This window comes from Scatophagus argus, chromosome 22 (genome assembly GCF_020382885.2).
Source record: "Scatophagus argus isolate fScaArg1 chromosome 22, fScaArg1.pri, whole genome shotgun sequence".
Lineage (NCBI taxonomy): Eukaryota > Metazoa > Chordata > Actinopteri > Scatophagidae > Scatophagus > Scatophagus argus.
Genome location: NC_058514.1, coordinates 7,621,401 through 7,645,511, shown reverse-complemented (window position 1 = coordinate 7,645,511; position 24,111 = coordinate 7,621,401). Strand labels below are relative to the sequence as shown.

The window sequence follows — 24,111 nt, the reverse complement described above, 5'->3', positions numbered from 1 at the left end:
AGACACTTTGTCCTACAGATGTGCTTCCTATAGAGGGAAGGGGTTCGGGTTGCTATGGTGACTAGCTGAGCTCCATTGTGGTAGTTGGGAGGCAGGCTAGTCAATTATGTGTTGTAATTGGCATGCATGCCAACAACTTTTATCATAAGGTGAATAAAGCGGGAATGCAAGTAAGGAGGAGCATGTGAAAAACAAAGTGTGATTATGTTAGTTTGATTATTCTTGTTGTAGGAGTAATCCCAGCTGAACTAAGAGATTGGAAATAGTCCAGTTGTATAGCGCATTAAAGAGCATTCTTGACTTATATGCACCTTAATTGTGCCTTTAGTGGGAGATTTCAAAGCATTTTGCAACGTGTGTCTGCCTGACAACACGTGTAAAATTTTTTCTGTTCACAGTATGCTGCAACAGACTCAAAGCGTGGTTTAATTGGAACTTGCACTGAAAGATAGCCATATTAGCAGCATGACAGAAAGATCACTTTGGAGGTTAAGTGCTGTGGGGAGACTCTGACTTATTAGGTAAAAGGACTGTGTGCGTCCATAAGTCACACTACTTTGGACAAAGGCACATAAATCTAATACTTCCATAAATGATGAACTTAAATATCTTAAAAGAGGTAATGTCTTGTTCTTATTTGCCATAATCAGATCATTAGTGCATGGAAGCCTAGCCCCAGTGGGTGGGCTACGAGGATGTATGTCTGCCTGACTATGAGTTCATTTTCAGGGCTGAATGCTTGTTTTTGTTAGTATTGTTTATCAGAATCGTAGCCTGTTTGCCAAAACACTTGTCCATAGAGACCAGAACTTTAACAATAGAAGCAAAGACTGAAATAAAGAGACTCCACAACGAGACTTATCATCACTGTGTCAAACTTAGGATCACCTCTTAGGTGAGTGCCAACAGCATGAAACCTTTTCAAGTCTTCTGTTGCTGTTTTCTGCTCTCATGCTGACTTCTTGTTGACTGCACAGTTTCCACTGAAGATCTCATGATAGAAAAAACTGTAATATTAAATAACTGTAATAATAGCTGTGTTTAAAATAACTGTACTACTTCTATTTACTAGAACAAAAGAAATTCTCTTTCTGTACAACCTCCCCTCCATCAGCTTGTTTTTTACTCAAACTAGTACAATAATTAGCCTGGAAGTACTAAGCAGCTAAACAATTCATATAAGTGTGAGAATTGTTTCTCTGTGAGAAACAAAAGAAGACCCAGACTATTTTACAATGAGAAACCATCCTCCTTCTTGCAGACAGCAGAGAAAAAGCAGAGAAAACTCAAGCAGAGGAAACAAGGCGTGATAATGATGGAGGAATGGATTGCGAGAGCTGGTCAACATGCCAGACTCAGTGGGGGTTTACATCACAACACTGGGTGGAAAGTTAATGAGAGACCAACGCACACACACACTGATAGATACATGCACACAAGGGGTCCAGAGTTGGGCCAATCTAAATGATTCAATCAAAAACTAACGTTGGCGTGCAGAAACAGCTTTTAACAAGTCACTGGTGATGACATATAACACTCTCACACACACAGATAACACTAATGCACAAAAGCATACCCACCTCACAGGCAGAGAAAGTTTGCAAAGAAAGTAATAACAAAGACTGCTAAAACAAAGAAAGAAAAATGTGTGTATTACGGAGTGAGTGAGTGTGTGTGTGTGTGAGTGTGACAGTGAGAGAGAAAGGGAGAGAGGGGGAGAGAGAGAGAGAGAGAGAGAAAGGCAGAGCACGTCCTTGTATCCAGACTATCTGTGTGATATACTGCTGTCTGGCCCAACAGTGTGTGTGTGTGTCTGCCTTTGTGTTTGTATGTGTCTGACAGTCCAATATCCATTATCATTCATGGCTCATCACACACTCTCAGCGACACACACACACTTGCGCATATACACAGACACACACATACAGCAGGGACACAATGTGTAGTACGTGACAGCAAGGGTAAAATGACAGCGAGGAGACAGTGAACGAGCTCATGAGAAACTAGTCCAGTATTATTACCCCTCTTTGCCTCTCACTCTCTTTCCCTCTCCCTCATCACTTTCCATGTGTCTTTATCTCTCCTGAAGCAGTGGGTTTTGTACTTCACTGAAGCTGCAAGGCTGAAGGCAGCATCATGCGTGACGTTAAAGTAAACTGAACATGAAAGAAATCATGCGAGCCTGTGGAGGTGGATCATGGCTCAGGAATTCAAGGATGAACATCGGATGTGTGCACAGATGCTAACTTTTTCCGTAGTTTTACATTCAGCTTATAATAGTAATTAATAGGTTGAACATATATTCATAGGCAACACAGTTTGTTTTGTGGAAACAAAAGTTAGAGAGTTTAGAAGTTAGAGTTGCACAATTAATTTCTCTCCTCTCCTGCCCTGAACTTTTCCTGATTTCTACACGCACTGCACCTTTTTTATTTACACACTTGGACTGTCATCCCCTGCAGCCCATATTATATTACATTTCAGATAAATTGTTCTAACAGTTGATTTCTTGGATGGTGTGATTTTATTACTTCACACATGTGTAATTGAATCAAGAGAACTAATAATAATATGAACCATACCAGTGCAGTGATCACTGAAAATCTGATTTATCAGAGCTCAAAATTCACTTAGTTTAACAAGGTTATCAGCTGCTGTAATTATGCATTATTATGTACCCTTACTTTTGTTGCTGCAGTCGCTCTTTTATTTTGTTGTCATCTAATCTGACTGTCCTTGCTTTCTTTCATTCTTACTGTATTCGTTCTGCCCTCTTTTTCATGGAGCAGTTTTTTAAATATGAGGAAGTGAATTTATTTAGTGGTGGAGGCAGTGAAGTAGCTGGGAATTTGAATGCAATGCATATTGTGCAGCATGCATTGCTATAATGTTTCAATAATCAAGTAGTTTTCCATTTACACTGTAGTGACACCCATAATTTTACCTATAGAAACAACAGTTGATTTTTCCTGTTTTACAACTTTTTTGTGTTTATTTCCACTTGGTTGAAATTCTTCAAAGCATCTATTGACACTCACATCTAATGAAATATCAGTGCCCACAGAAACATATACACACCCAAACTCCCTTAGTGAAACACACACACACAGCCCTGCAGTAGCATTAGCTGAATCAGTAAAAGCAGACCAGCCAAACGTTTTTGTCTCCCCCCCTCCAAAAAAAGACTTCGGTCAGCAGCAAACTCTGCACTCAAACGCTACAAAGTCAAAAAAAATCACATCAGAGCTGCATCAACCTGTTCACTACAGGATGACAGTGTACCCGATCTTTTTGCTGGTCATACTGTTTCAGCAAAGTTGCCTACAAAGGTCAATATTGGGGCTGCAAGGCTCCGAATGTTTTCTCACGCACCAAAGTTTTTAATGAAAATTATCCAAAAAGCAACAGCGTTTTTTTCTCGTCACTCCGTTGCAATCTCACTTCATTTGCCATGTCCTTCTCCTCCTGTTTGTCTTCTCTGTCCTTTCCAACCGAGGTATTCCCTTAATTGTGCTGTTGGCGCGTATGTACACTCACCGCACACACATAAACACTAGGTATCCCCTAATTATGCTGTACTGACTGGTGAATGTGGGAGTTGAATTTCTGTGTGGTCTGAGATAGCGAGTTATGTCTGAGATGTGCAAGTGTGCGTCTTTCATGTGCTTAATGATGACCATGTCTGTGCAGCATGTAACAGGGCCACAAGCCACATCCATTGTGTTCCCCACTGAGCTGAAAGGAAAAGTGTAGGTGGTGTTTGTGTGCTTTGTTTTGTCTTGGATCTTAGAAATACATACACAGCACACACAATCAGCTCAAACCAGAACACACTGTCCCTCTTGGTCGCCAAGGTAAGTGAAAACTTTTACTTATAATTTGGTTGGTTACAGGAGGGAGGAGTGAACGGGTAAGGACAGACATTGTATTGGTTATAAAAGGCAATGGAAAGGCCGACATTGTTCAGGATTATGCACTTATATTTGTATTCATGTAGGAAGGTCTTTGTCCTTGAAGGTGCTCCTCAAAGGAAACCAACAAGCATGCAATACATTCAGCAGGGGGACACAATAAATCCTTCTGGGGTATACAGAACAGAGCTTAGCAGACTCCTACAGTATCACTGAGGTGTGGAGTATACATAATGCACAAGGCAAGAGATGCTATCACAAGAGCTGTTTAGCAAGAAATCATAACAGGATGATGCCAGGGTGCCAGAGGAATAAATCACCATAACCAGTCACAGCAGTGGCGACATGAATGATCAGGGGAGAGAGAGACGAGAGAGAGAGGACTTCACATTATATAAATTAAGTCAGCTGATACTGATCAGCTGATGGTGTGTGACTTCAGCGCTCTGCCTGAACTAATGTGATGCTCCGCAGGTTCACTGAGCTCACTCTCCTCTCAGATTTCCCTCCATCGTCTCGCCACATCTTGTGATAGTATCACAAGTCTTTCGAAATCTGTAACCGGTCTGCCTCAAACATCGCTGCTACATTGCCTGGTTGTATTGTGTTTGCACTGTCATACTTCACTTATGGGGACAAAAAGGCCTCGTCATGGTAGATTACAATGTATGTATTGCAGAAAATAAATAAATATTGCAATGTCAGTTTTTTCCAATAACGTTCAGCTTGAAAGTGGTTTAAAATGGGAAAGTTTCAATTTTCTTTGTTGAAATATAATATTGGCCTACGCCTCACCTTCCTGTCTTTTTTTCACTACAGCATTTTTAATAATTAGGTGTTAAAATTAAAAAAAAAAAAAGTATTAAATTTCATTATTTTTTTAGTATTGAAAAAAAGTTAGCAGGTTTTTTTAGCAGTTCATTTTTTTTCATTGAATCAGTCAACTTGACCAGTGAGTCAGAAACTTCAGACTGTGGCTGTGGTCGGTTTGAAAGAAAAGACTGAGAGAAAAGGAAAAACAGAGAAAGTGGGAGCAACATGTGGAGCTACCAATCCAGATGTTCCCATCAGTTTGATAAAGAAAGTCATGGAGGTTGAGTTTCATAGAGTCAGAGAGAAGAAAGGATAGTAAAAGAGAGAAAGAGAATTCAGAGTTTGAAAGGCGACAAGATAAGAGCAGACCTGCTGAGGTCTCAACACTGAAGAAAGAAAGAGAGAAATGGATTTTGTTCTCATCCATCCTGATTAATAATCCTGTTATCCTTTTTTAATAGCCCTCCTCAGCTCTTTCCTTCTATCTCTCCTTTCCTGTTCTTTCCTTCTGTTTTTGACCCGTCAGCTAAAATGTGCTTTAGTCAAATCAAATATGTTAAATACCAACAAAAGATGAGTTGGTAACCTTTCTTCCCCCACCCCTCCTTATCTTAATTACTTTTTCTGTTTCACTTTTTGCTCTCTGGAAGTTAAGTTTGTCTTTTTATAGCTTGTGGGTCGCTGTTTCGACAGTGCTACTATGGTAACAGCAGGGGAGTGGGTGTTAGCAGCTAATCCTGTTTGGGTGTCATGGTGGCATTGCTATGGCACCCAGTAGGAGAGCTACACAAGCTTTCTTCTCTTTAATGATACTGTATCACTAAGGATTCTTGAGGTCGGAGGATAAGCTCATACTGACATCAGTGGTCACTTAAAGCCACCGTAGTTCCATGTTACACATAGTTCCTCAGTTACAGACATAAACTCTTAATTGTCACAACGATCTCAGGTTGCCATAGTTTCCAGCTTTTTCCCCGCTATTTATGAATTACTTAAGAGATTCTTTTGAACAGCACATACACACTGTCATCCTGAAAATGAAAGCCACAATCCCTGTCACTTTTTACTGATTTAAAGGTATAAAGTGTAACATTTCAGCTTTAAAATGTCTAAAAATGATTAGACCTTTTGTTAGGTGGTTTGTTGTGTTCAAATCCAGAGAAATACATAGTTTTTATTTATGGAGTGATCAATAGTTAAAATGATTGCATGGAAACTGAGTGATCAACCCACACAGAATTATCACCCTACTCTGCTGCTTCCCTCAGCTTCATGGAGACCTTTAGTCCAATGTTTTGTTTTTACAGCATGCTACTTAACTGTTTTAGATCAGTTTTGGTTCAGTCTCAAATCACTAACCTTATTGTCATGAGTAGCAGACTGCTGTTTAGGGGGAGAAAGCAGGAAAACAAAGTTAGTGATACGTTGATTAATACAGTGGAGCATCTAGCAACAAAGGAGCCAGATGTTTGCCGCATTAGCTAGTGAAGTCCAAAACAGAGGTAAAGGGAGAGGGAAAGATGATTTAAATACATGACTACCAGAACTGCAAGTGAATGATGTCAATATCATGTGTAAATAGGCAACTCTTTGCTTGTTCTTTCAGTTTGTAAAGTGACATTACGCCAAATCAGCCACCCATTTGTTTTTACGAACTGTGGAAGACATGTTGCTGTTGTATGCATACAACGCAATGATAATTTACAAAACAGTAAAGAAAATGTTCAGTGCTCTGCCATTGTATCTCTGTTTCTCCATTTTGACTGTATTGTGCTCCAGTCTCGCTCCAGTGGACATTAGCCATGGGTGGAGTGATGGAGAAATTCTCAACACAAACACACACACACACACACACACACACATGCTCATTCACTGGGCTTTTCCAGCGTTCTTTGGTGAGATAAAGTGGTGTGTTTGGTTCTGATGGGAGCAATACAACAATTCAACATGTAGAAAGTGCAGACAGAGAGAGAACAGAGAAACAGGATGGATATTTTAAAAAAGAAACAGACAGCAGGACATGGGGGTAATTTTGTTTCACAAGCACTGAATCGATATCTCCTAGTGATTCCAGTGCAAAGCATTTGAGGTCTCATATACTGACTATCGCAAGTACTGAAAGAAAACATCTACTGATAGATGTATTTCTACTATTTGTATTCTATGTTGCATTTGAACCTGAGGAGTTGAAGCTGCTCCTGTTCCAGACATTTTGTCTGTGACTTAAAATTTAAAATATCCCTCAGCTTCATTTCTCACCCTTGGCCATGGCTGTTGGCCCATTACTGCATCATATCTGAGGAGACCATATGTCAACACAGTGGGATTCACACTCATGAACATCTGTGCACACATACACACTCACAAGTGTTTGATCTCAGTAGGTAAAGAGCTAGGAGGCAAGATTCAGTCCCCTCTCATGCACACAACGCGTGTCCCATTGTCCTGTTTGTGTGTGTGTGTGTGTGTTTTCCCACTGCTGTCGCTTTGAGTACTGGTTAAAATTGTCTTTATTAAGTAGGGCTGCAAGGGTAAACAAAATTCACTGTTGGGTACCTTCTTTGTCATTTATTTTGAAAAATGTAAACACTGTAGTGGCTCATTGTCCATAATTCTCACTGTAACAGTTAAGACACTCAAATAATCTAATAGTGTGGTATTTTAAGAATTTTGCAGATTTTGAACAACTTCTGGTCGTCGAAACCATGACTTGAGACCATTGCTAGAAACTTTGATAGCAAAGACTTTGTTTTACATGTGTGACATTTAAGTTTAGTTTGTGTGTTTCTGTTTGTGTTTGTTCATGAGTGGCCTTAATATTGTGTGTGATTATTTCTCTTTGAGGTCCCTGCCTGCACTGGTGCAGTGTATGTTCAATCCATAACCAACAAGCTGAACCTTGTGCACGAAAGGAAACCAAACACAAGCTTTGGCTGTTTTTACTGATGTTGAGGGTTTTTTCAGTCTCTGTGTTGCTGATTTGAGATTGTGTCTGTGGAAAGACCGAAGGTGTTCCTCATAAATCACATGTTTGGTGCCTGATGTAATGTGATATGGAAGACAGGCAGTCCTGGAAAGCTTCTAATTTGAATTTTTGAAGCTTATCATTTGGCCACTGTGTGACACAGCTCTAGTTGGTCATTAAGGGCATATTTACAGTAGCTTGATTCTCTGGAAACAGGTGATTGCTTGATTCGGCTTATGCCGTGAGCGCAATAACACCAGCAGCTCCATCTTTATTTATTTGTCTTCATGATTTCTCCTTTGCTTCAACCGTTTAGTTTATCCCACTGTTTCTATATCTTCCTGTCATGCCATCAGGATAATTGATTGGGAACACAGAGAGCAGAGAAGGAGACAGAGAGTGAGACATGGACAAACAGAACGAGGAAAAAAACCAAATGGACAAAAAAGGAGAAGGAAGAGAAAGAAGGCGAGGAGAGATGTGGATATGGACAGAAAAGGGGATGTAGAAAGAGTGAGAGGAGGGGAGGGTAGTGAATGAAAGAATGTGCTAACAAGCCTGGTGTCACTTCTCGCTGGGCTTACAGAAAAGGATTGTGATGATGAAAGGAGAGAATGATGGGGAGATTCTGCTTATTTTGCCTGAAAAACAGTTTAAAAAAACAACCCAAAGTTATTTAGTTTACAGTGCTGTGAGAGAGAGAAGCTGCAAATCCTGGGATTGTTGAAACCTACAAATTCTTGCAACTTTTATTTGATAAATTTCTTAAAAAGATAAATAAGTTAAAGTTAAGATTCCTTTTGGCTCGTCCACTAATGGATTTACTGTGTACTTGCTTCAGTACAACACTGAGTCATCATTTGTCTTTCTATTGCTGTATGGATAACAGTAACAAAATCAAATTCTTGCTTTCATTCAACTATCCTCCCACTATCTACAACATTAGTCTTTGGTCACGTTGCCTTAGCTAACTCTTTCGTGCAACTATTTTAGGTCTCGTTGTTCTTCAGCCAATCACAAGACAGCAACACAACCCACGCTTATGCAAACAAGTGGTTTATGTTGTCATTCACTATCCTATTTATCGCATATTTCTCACCTCAGATATTTTCAGAAACACACTTTAGTGTACTGCTGTAATGCGCATTCTTTTGTTACCCGCCGGTCAGTCACCATGTTATTTATACCAGCCAGCAGTTTATCAGTCCATCTCTTTTACCACCTTTCAGTCTCTCTGTCTTACTTATAAGACACAACAGGGCCATCAACCCAAGAGGCATATTAGATGACTCACACACACAAATACATATGCACATGCACGCGCCGTACCATGAGTCATGCAATGAGTTAGAGAGTATAGTAATCTATCTTGTCCTGTCAGTTTAGCAAGCAGCCACTCTGGTCCTGATGCACTACAGTGATCTGTGTGTTTGTGTGTCACTTCACTTTGTCTTCATTTGTACCACTGCTTTGGCGTCTGATGGCATGAGCAAGTGTGTACGTGTGTGTGTGCATGTGTGTGTGTGTGTGTGACTGTGTTGTATCTTTATCCCTGTGCGGTGAGGCAGGAGGCAGGAGAAGTCGTGATAAGTCAGCACACACACACACACACACACACACTCATCAGCACTTTACACTTGTGAGAGAGAAAAAGAAGGTTTATGTATTTAGCTGGGGTGGAGGAATAAGTGAAAACAAAAGAAGAAGAAGAAAGTGATTCTCTACCCTTTCACCCTGGCTTTTTCACTTTCCTCAGTGTTTTGCTCTCTTCTTCTTCCTGCCATCCCTTGCTTTCTTTCTCTTTTTCTTCTGTCTCAAGGGTACAGTGCCTTTCCCTCAGAAACTAACTGGCATGGACACACCTTCACACACACACACTTCGGCCGTTTATAGGAAATGATTGATGCTCCTGTATTTTATTATTTTTAGACCAATTACTCTGGTTCTTTGGTTTCTCTTTCCTTCTTTTTTTCTTACTCTCACCATTCCTTTTAGATAGTCCTCCCTGTTTTCTACACCTCTGTCTGTATTTGCAGACAATTTTGAAGATTTTTTTTGTGTGTGTGTCTGTCTTTGTGTGTTTACAATATGGATGTCCACTCCTTGTTCAGGGATTGGCTCTGTAGGTATAAAACTGGGTTTGTTTGGGTGTCAGGTCTGTGATGAACCTTCCAGAGTATTTCCCAGTGCATGCTGGGATAAGGCTCAGACCTCGTAACCTACAACAGGGGAAGCAGATGAAGCAGAAAGTAAATGAATTAATAATTAATTTTGAAAAAATAAAAACATGACAGTAGCTCAGTTACTGTTTGCTCTGTTTGCCCAGAGACATTTCAGCAGGGATGATGCTTTGTGACAGGGAGACTGACCCCAGAGGTGGGCAAATTACATGCTTCTGTGTGTGAAAGGGAGAAAAATTGATAAAAGAAGAAAGAAATAAGATGTGACATTTTCTGTGTGAGATAGAGAGAAACTGAGATAGCATGTGACACGTGTGCGTGTAGAGAGTTAGTGCGGTTAGGATCTCTCAGTAAGATTTGTTGATCTGCAGTGTGAGTCCCAGTAGGGTGCTTTAAGTTGTGTCACTAAGTAATTTGCCTTCTCTCTTGTTTGTCTTTGGATCCTAACACACCAAGCCAATCTCAAAGAGCTAATTAAACACTCATCACTTCAGAGTTAGTCACATGTTCTTCCAAAAATTGCTCACGATAAAAACAAAGCTTGTAGCCAACCTGCACATATTTTTTGTGCCAATGGCACAGAGTAATAAGACATCACTGGACATGTTAGAATCACCATCGAAACTACAGGTAATGATGAACAGCCGTAGGTCATGTGTCGGGGCTTTTGTCGCATGCACACAAATACACTCCTCATTAACCTTTCTGTAAGTCAACCTTTTTCTTCCTTCCTTCCTTTCCTCTTCATCTGGTAACTATACTGCCTGTTGCCTGGAAACACAAGATTTTTTCTCTTTCTGTAAACTTTGATATTGAGAATGAAGAAGGAAGAAAAAATTTATTTAACTGTTTAACTATTTGAAAACGGGGTTTTCTTTTTTGTTTCTGATCTAGCTTTCAGTCTGTGCAGCATGCGGATATGGTGTGTACAAAACTACACAGTAGGCTTTGGCTGCTTCTGTGGTTGAGTGTGCATGCATGAACCCTAATCCACTTGTTTAGGGTGATCCATCATCGGTCAGCGCAGTGCTTCTCCTATAATTTTTTCCAGCAGTGGTGCTGAAGTACATGAGTTTTATTTTGCACCACAGGAAGATGTTGAGTGTCTCTGCTGACACAAGAGGACACACATTTGCACACATATGTGGAATTACATCCCATGTTGTTGGTCTTGTCTCCTCTCTCCTGTCCTTCTATTCTGCCACTTTCTGCTCCACTTATCTCTTTTCACACTTTCCTGTCTCACCAGTACTACTGTCTTCCTGTCTAATAATGAAATACACCACACGATGCACTTGATTAAGCAACCACAAGAATGAAATTAAACAACTGTTGCCATTTTCACATTGCCCATAGACAAAACATCCTCATTCCCTCATCTTTAATTTTATAAGTGAACTTTCATCATCAGCTTTGGTTTTTCCTTGCCAATGAGTTTACTGAAACTTAAATTAGAGGTACCATGATGTCAAAATTCATTCATTCAAATGTCAATTAATTGATACATCAAATTCATTGGTTTTATTTTTGATTATTTTATAGTTGATAAGGAGAAGTAACTGACCTTTGAGCTGTTTGTTGCTGTCTCTGTGTATTTGCTGAACTGAACGAGATAGCAGAGCCTTTGTTGCTGCCAGCTGCACTTTTGAACTTGACCAATAACCAATAACGGACAACATCCTCATTCATCCCCGACTCTGTCTGCTTTGAGTGAAAGCATTTGGGAGATTTTTGTGTATCAGTGCTGCTGATGAGTGCATACAGAGCAAAGACTGATCAGAGGTTACTGATGACCATAATACAATCTCCCTGTTCTGGCATTCAATCTGTCTCACTCATGCATGAATACACACACACGCTCAAGTGTAATCCTTAATCAAACATAATCCTAGTCCAGAGGCCCACAGATTGGATCTTAGGTCTGTTAATGAGAATCGTGTTGAACGTGTTGCTGCTGGCATGTTCAGAGCATGTTTCTAACATGTTTGGAGTTGCTGCCTTTCAGCAATGTGATTCATGAGACTAGGACTGAATGTTTTATCTTTTTTTTTTCTTTTTATCGCACATCAAATCACAAGCAATATCTGTCCGAAAAATTGCAATTAGATATTTTCTCAAATTAATTGATCATCCCTACGTGAGACTTTCAAGTGGCATGACAAAAGACAGCCTATAGCCTATATCTCAAGCTACTCTTTATTCTTTGCCTGGCACGTGATTGCTGTTCAGATTGGCTATTGTTAGCACCGTCCAAGAGGAGCCACAACTGACAAATCTACTCATTCTGCCTTTAAGTACTGAGACACTGACCTAAGAGTGGCTGTTTTTCACTGTAGTGGATTTCACATTGGAAGATAATATGACATTATTAATTCACAACTGTTCCCTTGAGCATTGTCAGCTTTGATCACAAGTCTTTATTCATCTCCACGCTGTGGCAATTACACCAATAGAACAAATCCAGACCAATTTTTGCCTACCCAAATTACAAACCTAGATTTCAAACTTAGTCAAAATTTGCATAAAACAGAATAATACAAAAAAACATATGATGACAGATTTACTCTTTTACATCTACAGAAGATCAGAGCTCTTAAATCTGTCTGAACACCATCATATTTTCAGGTCACTTCAAGGAAAAAAAGAAGCTATTATAACACTCGCTGAAGCCGTAGTCAATGGTCAACCCACTGCTAAAAAGCATATGTTTTATAGACCAGGTACTGCATTATATTCTGGATCTTGCAATATAAACAGTATGACACGTTGTAGGCATCAAAGCAGGCTGTGTGATGTGGAAGGCTTGTGCAGAGTGACAGAATGACACTGAAGTTCAATGCTATCAACTGGTGGCAAGTGGTACGTAAGTATATGACACGGATCACTGGAGAAGGCAAACAATTTCACACATACACGAGAGTACACTTGTCCTGTACACACACACACACACACACACACACATAAAACAACACACTGATGTACACATGTGCGCACACAACTACACAATAGGAAGTCTGGATGCTGACAGAAGAGTAGTAATTAGGACTGTGTGCTGTGGATATTCTTGGTACAATACTGATCAGTGTCATCCATTTGTGTGTGTGCATGTGTGTGTGTGTGTGTGTGTGAGAGAGAGAGAGGGAGAGAGAGAGAGAGAAAGTCTGTTGCTGCTGCTGCCACTGCTGCAGCCCACAGTTTCCATGGCAACGTTGGTCTCTATGGTAACTTCTGGTTGGCACCCACAGAGAAAGAGCGAGAGATGAGGGTAAGAAAGAGAGGAGGTGAAGAAGTGAGGGATGAGGAAGAGTGGCAGAAAGGTCGAGCGACAGCAAGAATCGGGAGAGAAGGAGTGAGAAGAAGAAGAAGAAAGAGTTTAAGTAAAGACCTCCTGACTTGACTCCTGCCACACATGGGCTGGTGGTCAGCCTCAGTTAGGGAGGAGGTAGTTGCTCGTTCAGATCCTATAGTGTCATGTTTTTGAGAGATTTTGAGCAGAATCACTCAAGTCAACAGTAAAGCCATCTTATTTACACCCCTTCCTCTGTTCATAATAGCCCCCTATTGCACAGGAAAGTTGTAATCTCTTTGGGTAACCTTGGAGTTTGTTAAAAATCTGTGGCGTTGTCTGGCTCTTCGTTTTTCTTGCTGTGTCTGACTTATTTTTTGTCACGTTTCCAGATCTAGCAATTATCTTGGTGAATACAACCTATTTATCACAAAAAGAAAGAATAGCAAACGGTACAAAAATAAGTTGTGTGTGCGTGTGTGTGTGTGTTTTCTGAATTCATTTGTGTAGCTAGCTACTGTACTTAATTTGTGTTTCCTTCTCCTTCACCACAGTTGCATCATTAGCCTAGACATACACTAGCAATGTGCACAACTCTACACCCTTGTGCTTAGTCTCACTGTGGTTGCTTCATCTGAATAAATCATTACCGGATGTTACTGTACAGTCTTGCAGAAATGTTTCGTGTCTAAGCAGAACAAAGTCATGAGTTCAGATTTGCAGCGTTACCAGAGCTGGATTTTGGTATTTCATTTTAAGATGAAATGAAAATGAATTCTGTTACACAGCGTTTTTTTTTTTGTTTGTTTGTTTGTTTTTATCAGACCTTTTGCTGACCGCAAATATATGCACGCAGACATGTAGAATAAGCAGGAACTTGCTGCTCTTTGTTCTCTGGGTTCACTAATTGGTATATTCTTTGTTCAAGGTGTTTCTTTGGACACACACATGCATATACACATGCTAGACTATGGTGTGTTTGTGGGTTTGTCTCGAAAATAGCTTAATGGCTAATCCTGTCTTACAGCACACACAAATGCACAGAAGGTCATGGCAAATGGAAACATTGTCCACTGCGTGGTAGAATGTCGATACTGTAATCTGATTGGCCTGGTTGATGGATAGGCGGTTTGGTTGACCTATCACAGATAACTGAATTATTGCTCCCACATACTCACCTTTCTGTCATTCTGTCTGCCTTCCTCTTCCCTCTCTGACTCTGTCTCTTTAGTCTCTCCCTCTCTCTCTCTCTCTCATCCATCCTCCTCTTCTCTCTCAGTCTCTCATCTTTTCCCTCTCATTTCTTTCCAGTGGCTAACCAGATTAGTCGTGCCCCTTATGGATTTTTACCCTTTATGAGTCTGTATGAACGGAAGGGAAAGAAGCAAGGCAGTGTGTCTGTGCGTATTTGTGTGTGTGTGTGTCAGGCTGAGCTGTTCCTACCAGATGTTTTTCTTTGTTTTATTCTTCTGAGCGCCACACTGTCTGCCTGTCACCGGCAGATACACAGCCAGGTCGTGTGTGTCTGTGTGTGTGTCTCTGTGTGCGTTTTGAGAAAGAGAGAGTGATGAAGAGCTTTTGTGTATTTGAGAAGGGGGATGTGTGTGTGTGTGTGTGTGTGTGTGTGTGTGTGTATGTGTGTATGTGTCTTTAATTAATTACTTCCACAAAGACTACTAATGCTCACTGTGTGGTGGACAGTCTGTGGTATGAATGATGAATATTAAAAATAGAAGAAATCAATTCTCCATCCACCCTCTGAAACTTCTGCACGCACACGCACACACACACAGAGTGAAAAAGAAGACAGGTGTTTAATGTGAAAATCTTCATCTTGATCTTTAAGCTCGATTCTTGTGTGCCAATAAAGCACACTGGATGGATGAGAGGAGGTTAGAGAGAGACAGAGATGAGAAACAAAACAAGTTTAAGACAGCTCTCTGAGCGGCACATTCAGGTGCAGAATCCCTGGCCTAAAAATCAACTCGCCTTTCAAGTTGTCTGTCTTTCAAAATGTGCAAATCCTATTTATTACAATTCATGTCATTCCCTCCACTGTCAAGCTTCTTGAGCGTTTCTAAGTGTGGGAAAAACACTTCCCAATCGCAGTTTGTATGATAATCATATCATCAAAAACACAAAATCAAAGCATGTTTCTTTTATCAATATGCAAAAATTGGGATGTGGTGTCAGCTGCAGAGAATACAGAACTCTGAAAATTCAACATGAAGAAACACCTTTTTAGCATTTATCAACGTGACAGTGAAACCACATCTGTCGTGTCCAAACTACATGCATGACTGATTCCCATGATATGTGTGTCTGTGAGTAGCCTAACAGTAGTTTGACTGAGTCTGTCTTCATGCTGAGGAAGTTATTTGTTTACCCGGACCCACTTTAAGCTCCAGACACACCAAACTGACATCAAGGAGCTAGCAACGACAGAGACGACTGTTGCATTGCCTCACGTCGCCTGTGCCTGGGACAAAAAGTTGCACTTTTGGCTCTCATATGCTTATTTGTCTCACGGGCCGAATGTAACCTAACTAGCTTTGGAGGTTTTTATTCACCCTTAAAATAATGGTTATAGAAAAGCATAAATATGCCTGAATAGGGTCATTATAGCGTACAGTAGTGCATTAGTGGTGCATCTGCTATGGTAACTTCATTTTGTGGAGATTATATGCTTTATCAGCTTTTGAAGTTATTTTTGTAAACTTGGACACATACAAAGCGCTGTGCAGCCTCAGGTTCAGATGATTCTTCCCAGGGGTGGGACTGGGAGCCTGGGGGGAACCTGGTCGGCCTTCTGTTCCAAACCTCTGGCCCTCTGTGATTGTACGTCCATGGGAAAACAGGAGGTCTAGCAGGAACTGAGACGGATGGATGGATTGATGGAAGGAGTTGAATATATTTTTAGATTTAAAAAATGTACCTCAGAGGGACCAAGAGAGAAAACAGATAATATTTCTGAATATAAAATATTTTCTGTGTTGTTTACGCAGGAGCTTAATAGTTTTGCACCAGTGCCTTGATCTTATTTCAGTTATAGACTTGAGAAAAAAAATATAAAGCAGATCTGACTGATGATTAGCTTGACGATGAATAGTTTGGAAGTCTCTCTCTCTCTCTTTCTCTTTCTCTCTCTCTCTCTCTCTGAAGGCCATTTCAGGACATTTCCCAGGACCCTCTCTGGCAGAGGTCATAACGATGACAACAATCTCTAAGGACCTCTGTAGTAGAAGAGTTGTGTGTACAATATGTGTGTGTGCATGGGTGTATACACACACGCATTCCTCTCTTCAGACAGGGGACTCTTACGACAGGAAGAGAGTCACTTTGATTAAATAATCAAAATGCTTTGATTGTGTAGACAAATACGTTCACACATAAATAATCAAACACATGCACATGCGTGCACACACACACAAATACACACATGCACACACTATAAGCCACATAAACAGGAACAGAACATGTTGTTCTGGCTCGTAAAGGAGTAAGGAGCCAGCGCTGTTGGTACTCAACAAGTCACACTCAGGGTGTGTAATGTGTTTATATCTTAGTGCTTTGGTATTGCTCTAATTAGCTGACCGTTAAAAGGAAAACAGAGAACTACTGCAAACAGTTTTGAATGGATGTTTGGTCTTCTCTCATTCAGTTGATGTCTCCCAATATATGGTGGCCTGGTCATAGTATTTATTTATGTGTACTCACTCAGCTTCCTATGAACTTTACCACCAACTGCGTTGCCATAACCTCCTCTCTCTTCCACCTACTTTATTTTTATCTCTCTCTAATGCTTGTTCTCTGTTGTATCGAGTCGTACATTCCTGCAGTGGAGCTGCTCAGGCAAATAAATGGACCTGTCTTGTTTGTGTGTCTCTTCAGGAGCGTGTGGAGTATCTGTTCCTCATCATTTTCACAGTGGAGGCATTCCTGAAGGTAATAGCCTACGGCCTGCTTTTCCATCCCAACGCCTACCTGAGGAACGGCTGGAATCTGCTGGACTTCATCATCGTAGTCGTAGGGTGAGTGGATAGAAGCAATTTTTAATGGTCCTACATTATTCGAAGTGAATCTGTGTATGTAGTTTGATAGGTGGTATGACAAAGATAGCAAGTCCTGTATAATTGTAATTCACTATCTCTTCCCAGGGTTTTTTTTAAAAGCACTACCTGACACATTTTTAAACATCAGCACATCATTGCCACATTAATCATAGTACCTTGGTATAATTACTGTCAACAAATGAAACTACAGCCAAGACAATTGGCAGACTTCGTCTAATGCCAGAGGTGCTTGTAGTGCTTGTGTCTTTCAAAATTAGGATCACATTTCCCATTAACACCTTTGTTTTCCATTGCAAGGACAATGAAGCTACTGTGCTTCCAATTTTTTCTCTCAACCATCTTGTACCTTCACTAGTGTTTCAACAGCTCTGCAAAATCCATTCAGCTGATACGTGATGTGAATTCTGGGGAAAGATGTGGTCTTGTTTGCCTACAGGAATAGATATTAAAATACAATATAATACACAACAGCTTTTACAAGTTTTGTCATAAAACAATTTTCCTTCTCAGTGAATCCGTATTAAAGCCGCAGTAAACTTTGGCCTACAGTGTATTGGTGAAGCCTAAACTGATTAGCTTGTTAGATGCTGATAGCAAAGCTCTGCTCTGTTTTTCTTTATCTGCAACTCAGCAATGTAGCCCATCTGCTAAACCCTCTGTGCCTGTGTGTATGTGCATGTGTATGTGTGCATGCCCTGCCTGCCAGCTGTGCTTTGTGTACAGTGTTGTGTAGAGGGTAATGGCACAAAAGCCAGTGGACCTGACAGTTACATTAATGCCATAAAAATGGTCTAATTGACCATGTGTGTGTGTGTGCAAAAGAGAGAGGGTGAGAGACAGCAAGAAAGCAACCTTCAGCCTGAAGGCACGCTCTGAATACACCAACACACACACACACACACATACGCACTCGGCGACTCTTGTTAATCGCCAGTCAAGTGTTCACTCACATTAGCCATCACTAACTGAACATGGTTGGCTTCACCTCATAGACACACACACAAACACACACACACACACACACCCCGTCAGCTGGCATCATGGTGCCAGTGCCCCTGGCATAAACACAACCTTTACCACTCTTACGCTGTTATCTACCCTCTCTGTCTGCCTCTGCTTCTCTCTCTGTCTGTCTGTCTGTCTGTCTGTCTTCCTGTCTTTCTGCCTCTATTTGCCTTTTATTGTGGTGCAACATTTTATTTAATTGTGCAATAATACAGTTTTCATTCAAAGAAATTGTTCTTTTACCTTGCAACCCTGCCACAGGGAGGTCAGAAGGTCCAATACAAGCTTGCAGCTCCGGAAATGGGAAAGTTCATTGTCTTGCTCAGGGACACTTTATGAATGTTGAAGCTTGCTGTTTTATGAGATTAAATCCTGGAAAAGAGTTTAAAATTTTGACTTGGTCGCATAAAAGCTTAGGCGTGAGGTCTCTGTAGATAGAGCTGATATCCAGTGAAAAACAATGTGAAGGCGTGATGGAAACTGTACCAGAAAAATTGCTATGAGAACACTGTCTCAAAGGGTCTCGAATGATATTTGAGGTTTTCTGACAAGTGACCTTATGCACTATTCTTTCTACAAATATTGTCCTATCGGTATATCAGCAATAGGAATCATAAAAGTGATCTGAATCCATGATTACAATCTGTTCCCTAACCTTGATCAGGCAGTTTTACTTGCCCAGGACTAATCATTCCTTAGCTTTAGCTGATTAGGAAACACTATAAGAGGTTTCTGGAAAGCTTCAATTTCTCATCTTGGTTGGTCGGTGGGCTCTGACTTAAACTTATTTAGTCATTTAGATAGGAGAATTTGTCATGGAAATGACAGAAGAGAAAAAAAATCTAAAAGAATCCATTAGCAAAGTCTTGTAACACACACACACACACACACACTCCCACCCGTTTGCACACTCAAGACACACAGCTTCAGGAAATGTTCAGCTGTGGCAGCACTGTATCTCTGTGTGTGCATGCATGAGTGGTTGTTTTTGTGCCTCTGTGTGCCTGACTGCCAGCCTGCCTGTGCCTCTGTGTAAGTGTGTGTGTATGTGTGCATGTGCGTGTGTGTGTGTGTGTGTGTGTGCGTGTGCGTGTGCGTGTGCGTGTGTGTGTGTGTGTGTATAGATGAGAAGTGACAGAATTCGCTCCCTCTGGAATGTTCACCATATGGGTGAAAGAGCTTGTACCTGGTGCTGAGCTGCCTCAGAGGCACACATTCACTCTCACACACTTATACACACACACACACATACACACACACACACACGCACACACAGATGTTAGAGCCTGGTCTCTTGCTGACATGTACCTAAGAGTTTATTAGTGAAGGCTCACTGAGCTAACAGGCCGTGTGCACGCGTGTGTGTGTACTTTATGAATAATAATAATATTATATAGTCTCTTCTTCTTCACCTTTCTGTCCCCTTTCCATCACTTTTCTTTACCCTCACATATATCATTCTCCTGCTCTTACATTTGCTAGTTCCACTCCTCTCCCCTCATTTTTTTCCCCACCCTGTAACTCTAATTTCTAAGTATTGAATAGTACAAATAATGGTAGGATCATCACCAAAAAAGAGAGACTAAAACCTTCAGGCTAAGTTTTGGATATTTGAGTATATTTTAGCTGACTAACCGATTAATTAATTGACAATTATTAATTGACAAAAACAATAATTGATAATTTAAAGTCATTTATCAAGAAGAACTATCCAAATTTCACAGGTTTGAGCCTTTTAAATGTAAAGATTCGTGTGCTGCATTTATGTGTTTTATGTCATTGTATATTGAATATCATTAGGCTTTGAACTTTGGCAATTTAAAGACATCATCTGAGGATATTTTCACTGCAGTTGCACTATTTGAGGAGTGCTGTGGTGTTTTGACTACCATAAGACCACACAACTTCTGTTATCTTTATGAATGTGTGAATGTGCACAGCTCCTGATGCTCTCAAGTCATTATGTGGTGCTACACCCAAACACTCTAATTATCATTTAACACCCCACCACGGTAAAACATGCTCGGTGAAATGCTGATGGTGCAAAACTGTGGATCCTCAACATGCTTTTCATACTCTGTTTCAAAGGCGAACTTCCCACAGAGAGAGAGAGAGAGAGAGAGAGAGAGAGAGAGAGCAAATCAAATTGAGAGGGAGGTAGTGTGAAAAAGAGGCAGAGAGGGAGAGAGGGCGATATGTTTTGAGAGGTCTTTCAAGTGGCCATTTCATCTGTGCTAATTGATAATTCTCCATGACTAACGCGCCGCTGACTGGCCTTTGAGCCGCGCTAGCTGGAAAATGGTATTGTGTGGTGATTTCTAAAGGATCTCGGAGACACAGAGAGGAGAGGGAGAGTGATAAGCACAGCTGGACGTACATACATTCAAGCTTGTGAGCCACTCACATCCAAAGTGATGTCTGCAAATCATTTCATAGGGGATAATAACCAAGAAAAGGCAACAATATAATATTATTCCTATTATTGAAGACTGTATTTGCATAATTACGTATTTGTAGATATTTTATCTATTCACTGTGAAATATATGTCAAAACCATGTGGACACCTAAAAGCTATATGGATATGTGATTGTTGTATATCTCGCTCCTGAAACAAGAATTTTCTGCCTAATTTTAACCTTTATAATAATGTTTTTCAGAAAATATTACTGTGTGTAGTAGCATAGCATGTAGAGTTTCACAAATGTATGTGGGCAGATGTGTACACATACTTTTGGCCATGCGATGTCCATAAGTTTAAGCTCTTTTCTAAAAAGAATGAATGTTTTAAATATTTTCATACATAAAAGCATCAACCAGCAACAGCTTAAAAATCCATTTAGCCAGTTTTTGACTGTTTATTATTTTTGTTTTTCAATGCACTTTATGTTATATGTGATATTGTACGAATTATAACAGAGTTACAGGAATGGTTGTCTGACATTACATGGCATTAAATGTGTGCTATAATCTGAGCACACATTTCCGAGACACCTCCCCTCGCTGCAGAAATGCACAGTGTTCTCTTGAGCTGGCTGTCGAATCATTAAAGCTGAGTGTCTCACATTTCCTTATCTGTGAAAGAGAGATGGGAACAGATGAAACCCTTTCTATTGTTGTGGTGGAGAGCTAACTAATCAAGATGTTATATTTTCTATGACTGAGGTTTCTCCAAGAAACACATTTGATTGTGAAACAGCGTAAATATCCTCCTCGTCCCATTTGCTGTTAAAATTTTGGTCCCAAACTTGATTGATTTCTAAATATATGTCTTATAGATTATGATAAAGATGTCTCAGTTTAGTGTTGGCAATAGTGACAACAGATGAAATGAAAAATAAGGCTATAATGACAACATCTGAAGATATTCATCACTCACTGTTATATCTCTGTATGTCTGTCTCTTTATTGTTTTCCTTTTTCTCAGATATTCTGTAGCATGTGGAAATGGGATGTCAACCTGGTGATGATGGTTACTGAAGTCATTATTTTCTGTCTTGCAGGTTATTCAGTGCGATCTTGGAGCAGGCCACCAAGGGGGACGGTGCCACTCCTATCGGAGGGAAGGCAGCGGGCTTTGATGTCAAGGCTCTGAGGGCATTCAGAGTACTCAGACCCCTCAGACTGGTCTCTGGAGTACCCAGTAAGTACTGAGAGCAGTGGAATGAAGGAAGAAAGTAAGAAAGAAAGAAACAAAGAAAGAAAGAAACAGCGCTCTGAGGATCAGGTGTGAATGGTGATTGGGTGAGGTGGGGGAGAAATGAACCACAGATTGGAGCTGATATTGCTGCTTGATGCCACACATACACACACACACACACTCAGCCTCACATAAACACACACACAAACACATGCTCACAGACATGTACTTGAGTCCTTGTCAGATACTCAGACAACACAAGCAGTAGATGAGTTGTATGTCAGCCTGTCTGTGTGCAGAAATCAATAATCCATCGGCCCAGAAGACAGGAAGGGATCGGGTAACATAGATGATGGTTGTGCAAGTGCGTGCACCTGTGTGTGTGTGTGTGTGTGTGTGTGTGTGTGTGTGGGTGTGTGCGTGTGTGACAGCTCTTGTGATCACAATAGCAGGCAAATGCACAGGCTGCCAGTGCACATCCCACACTCTTGTCATTTGGTTTAAAAAACATCAGTGCTGCAGTGCACAATATTTAGACTGAACCCTGTCCAGCATCGTTGTACTGTGTATTGAACTGGTATCATGGCAACTGATCAGTAGCATGTTTGCTGATCAGCACTCTGACTGACAGACTTGTCTTTTGAAAGGCTTCTGGTTCCATTGCTGCTTATGTGGTTTTGCCTAAAGGGTATATGTTCCAGATGCACTATACCACTTTTTCACAACTGATAGGAGAAACAATCCAGGTTTTCCTCAGTCACCTGATGAGGAATGATGCCACCTGCTGTGGTTGTACACTTGCATTTACTTCACAAATTTCAATGTGAATAATTGCAAAACAGCCTTCGCTCAGATGCAAACTGATAATTAAAGTGTGATCATTATTTTAGCTGGATGATATACACAGTAATTCTTTATTTATAGAAGAATGTAGGCCTTCATTTACCTTAATGGGAAGGTGTAATAGGTATAATAGGTATAACAGCATGCAGCATTCACAATTTGAAGTTACTGAAGTTTTGCAGAAAGTCAGTGGTTGCAGCTGCATGTGAAAAAACATAATTCTTAATTCTTAATTTAAAAACAGTCAAGCTGAACTTCTTTACACAGTGTGAAATGATTTGATAAGATGTCTATTTATATGGCTCAAAGCATATGTATTCTTAATTCATTTTTTTGACAATTTCATTAGGTAAATAAACATAAATTTTTTTTAATCCCGCAAAGACAAACATTTACATTTTACTGTCTTTCATACTAATAGGCCAACAGGTGCATTCCTGTAGTTTTTGTGGCTTATTAGCATGCAATATTCTTGGCTTTTGTCCATCAAAGCATTCAATAAAGTAACTACAAAGTTTGGTCTGTTTTGAATTTTGCTTTGGATTTTTTGTGAGACACTTATTGAAGCCTCTCTAAGTGGATGATCACATGCAAAGATTGTTAAAGCTTCGGGACAAATACCAAAGCCAGTTTGAGTACTCAAATGATATGCTGGCTATATGATGTAATACACACGCTTTCCTAATGCACTTCACAGTATGCTTTCAGCAGTATTTAAACTTACTGTTTCAGTTTTCTCCTTTAATTTAGTGTTTATCTCTTCTTAGCAGTTCCTCTGTGTGTGTTCTGCAGGTTTACAGGTAGTGTTGAACTCCATAATCAAAGCCATGGTCCCTTTGCTCCACATCGCCCTGCTGGTCCTTTTCGTCATCATTATCTATGCCATCATCGGCCTGGAGCTCTTCATGGGCAAGATGCACAAGACCTGCGTTTCCGAGCAACTATGTATGCACACTCACACACATCCACACGCACATACATGCGCATACACACAGGGAGACAGATAGAGTGAATATCTGGACTGTTGTGCAGTGATTCAGAGATGCAAATACAAACATGCATGATCAAACACATACACTCACATGCTGCACTTCAGTACTCAGATCACTTTTGAAGCAAGTATTCAACTGTTTGTGAACACACGCTTCAGTAGGCATATATTCACACACACACACAAAGGCAGGTGATTACTGCTCTACACAAACCTTTTCAACTGAAATACTCCCCCCCCCCCCCCACACACACACACACACACTTCTGTTTGTAAAGTAATGAGTCTGACTGGTGTGAATATAAATCTTTGACTGCAGAAAGACAGCAGCCAACAAAGCAGATAGAGAAAAGCCCTGAATAGTTTAAATGATAGCCTTCATTAATTATTAAACCATCATTTATGT

At 40.4% G+C, this 24,111-nt stretch overlaps 1 protein-coding gene across 7 annotated transcripts in view; it reads left to right on the top strand.

The window, feature by feature from the left end:
- cacna1c (calcium channel, voltage-dependent, L type, alpha 1C subunit) overlaps window positions 1-24,111 on the top strand; it is a 170,402-nt gene that overhangs the window by 80,943 nt on the left and 65,348 nt on the right. For all 7 annotated transcript variants that reach the window (XM_046379142.1, XM_046379136.1, XM_046379139.1 and 4 more), the window contains exons 4-6: window positions 17,047-17,186; window positions 21,735-21,874; window positions 23,507-23,659. In XM_046379142.1, coding sequence (XP_046235098.1) covers window positions 17,047-17,186; window positions 21,735-21,874; window positions 23,507-23,659 — 433 coding nt within the window. The remainder of the gene's footprint in view (window positions 1-17,046; window positions 17,187-21,734; window positions 21,875-23,506; window positions 23,660-24,111) is intronic.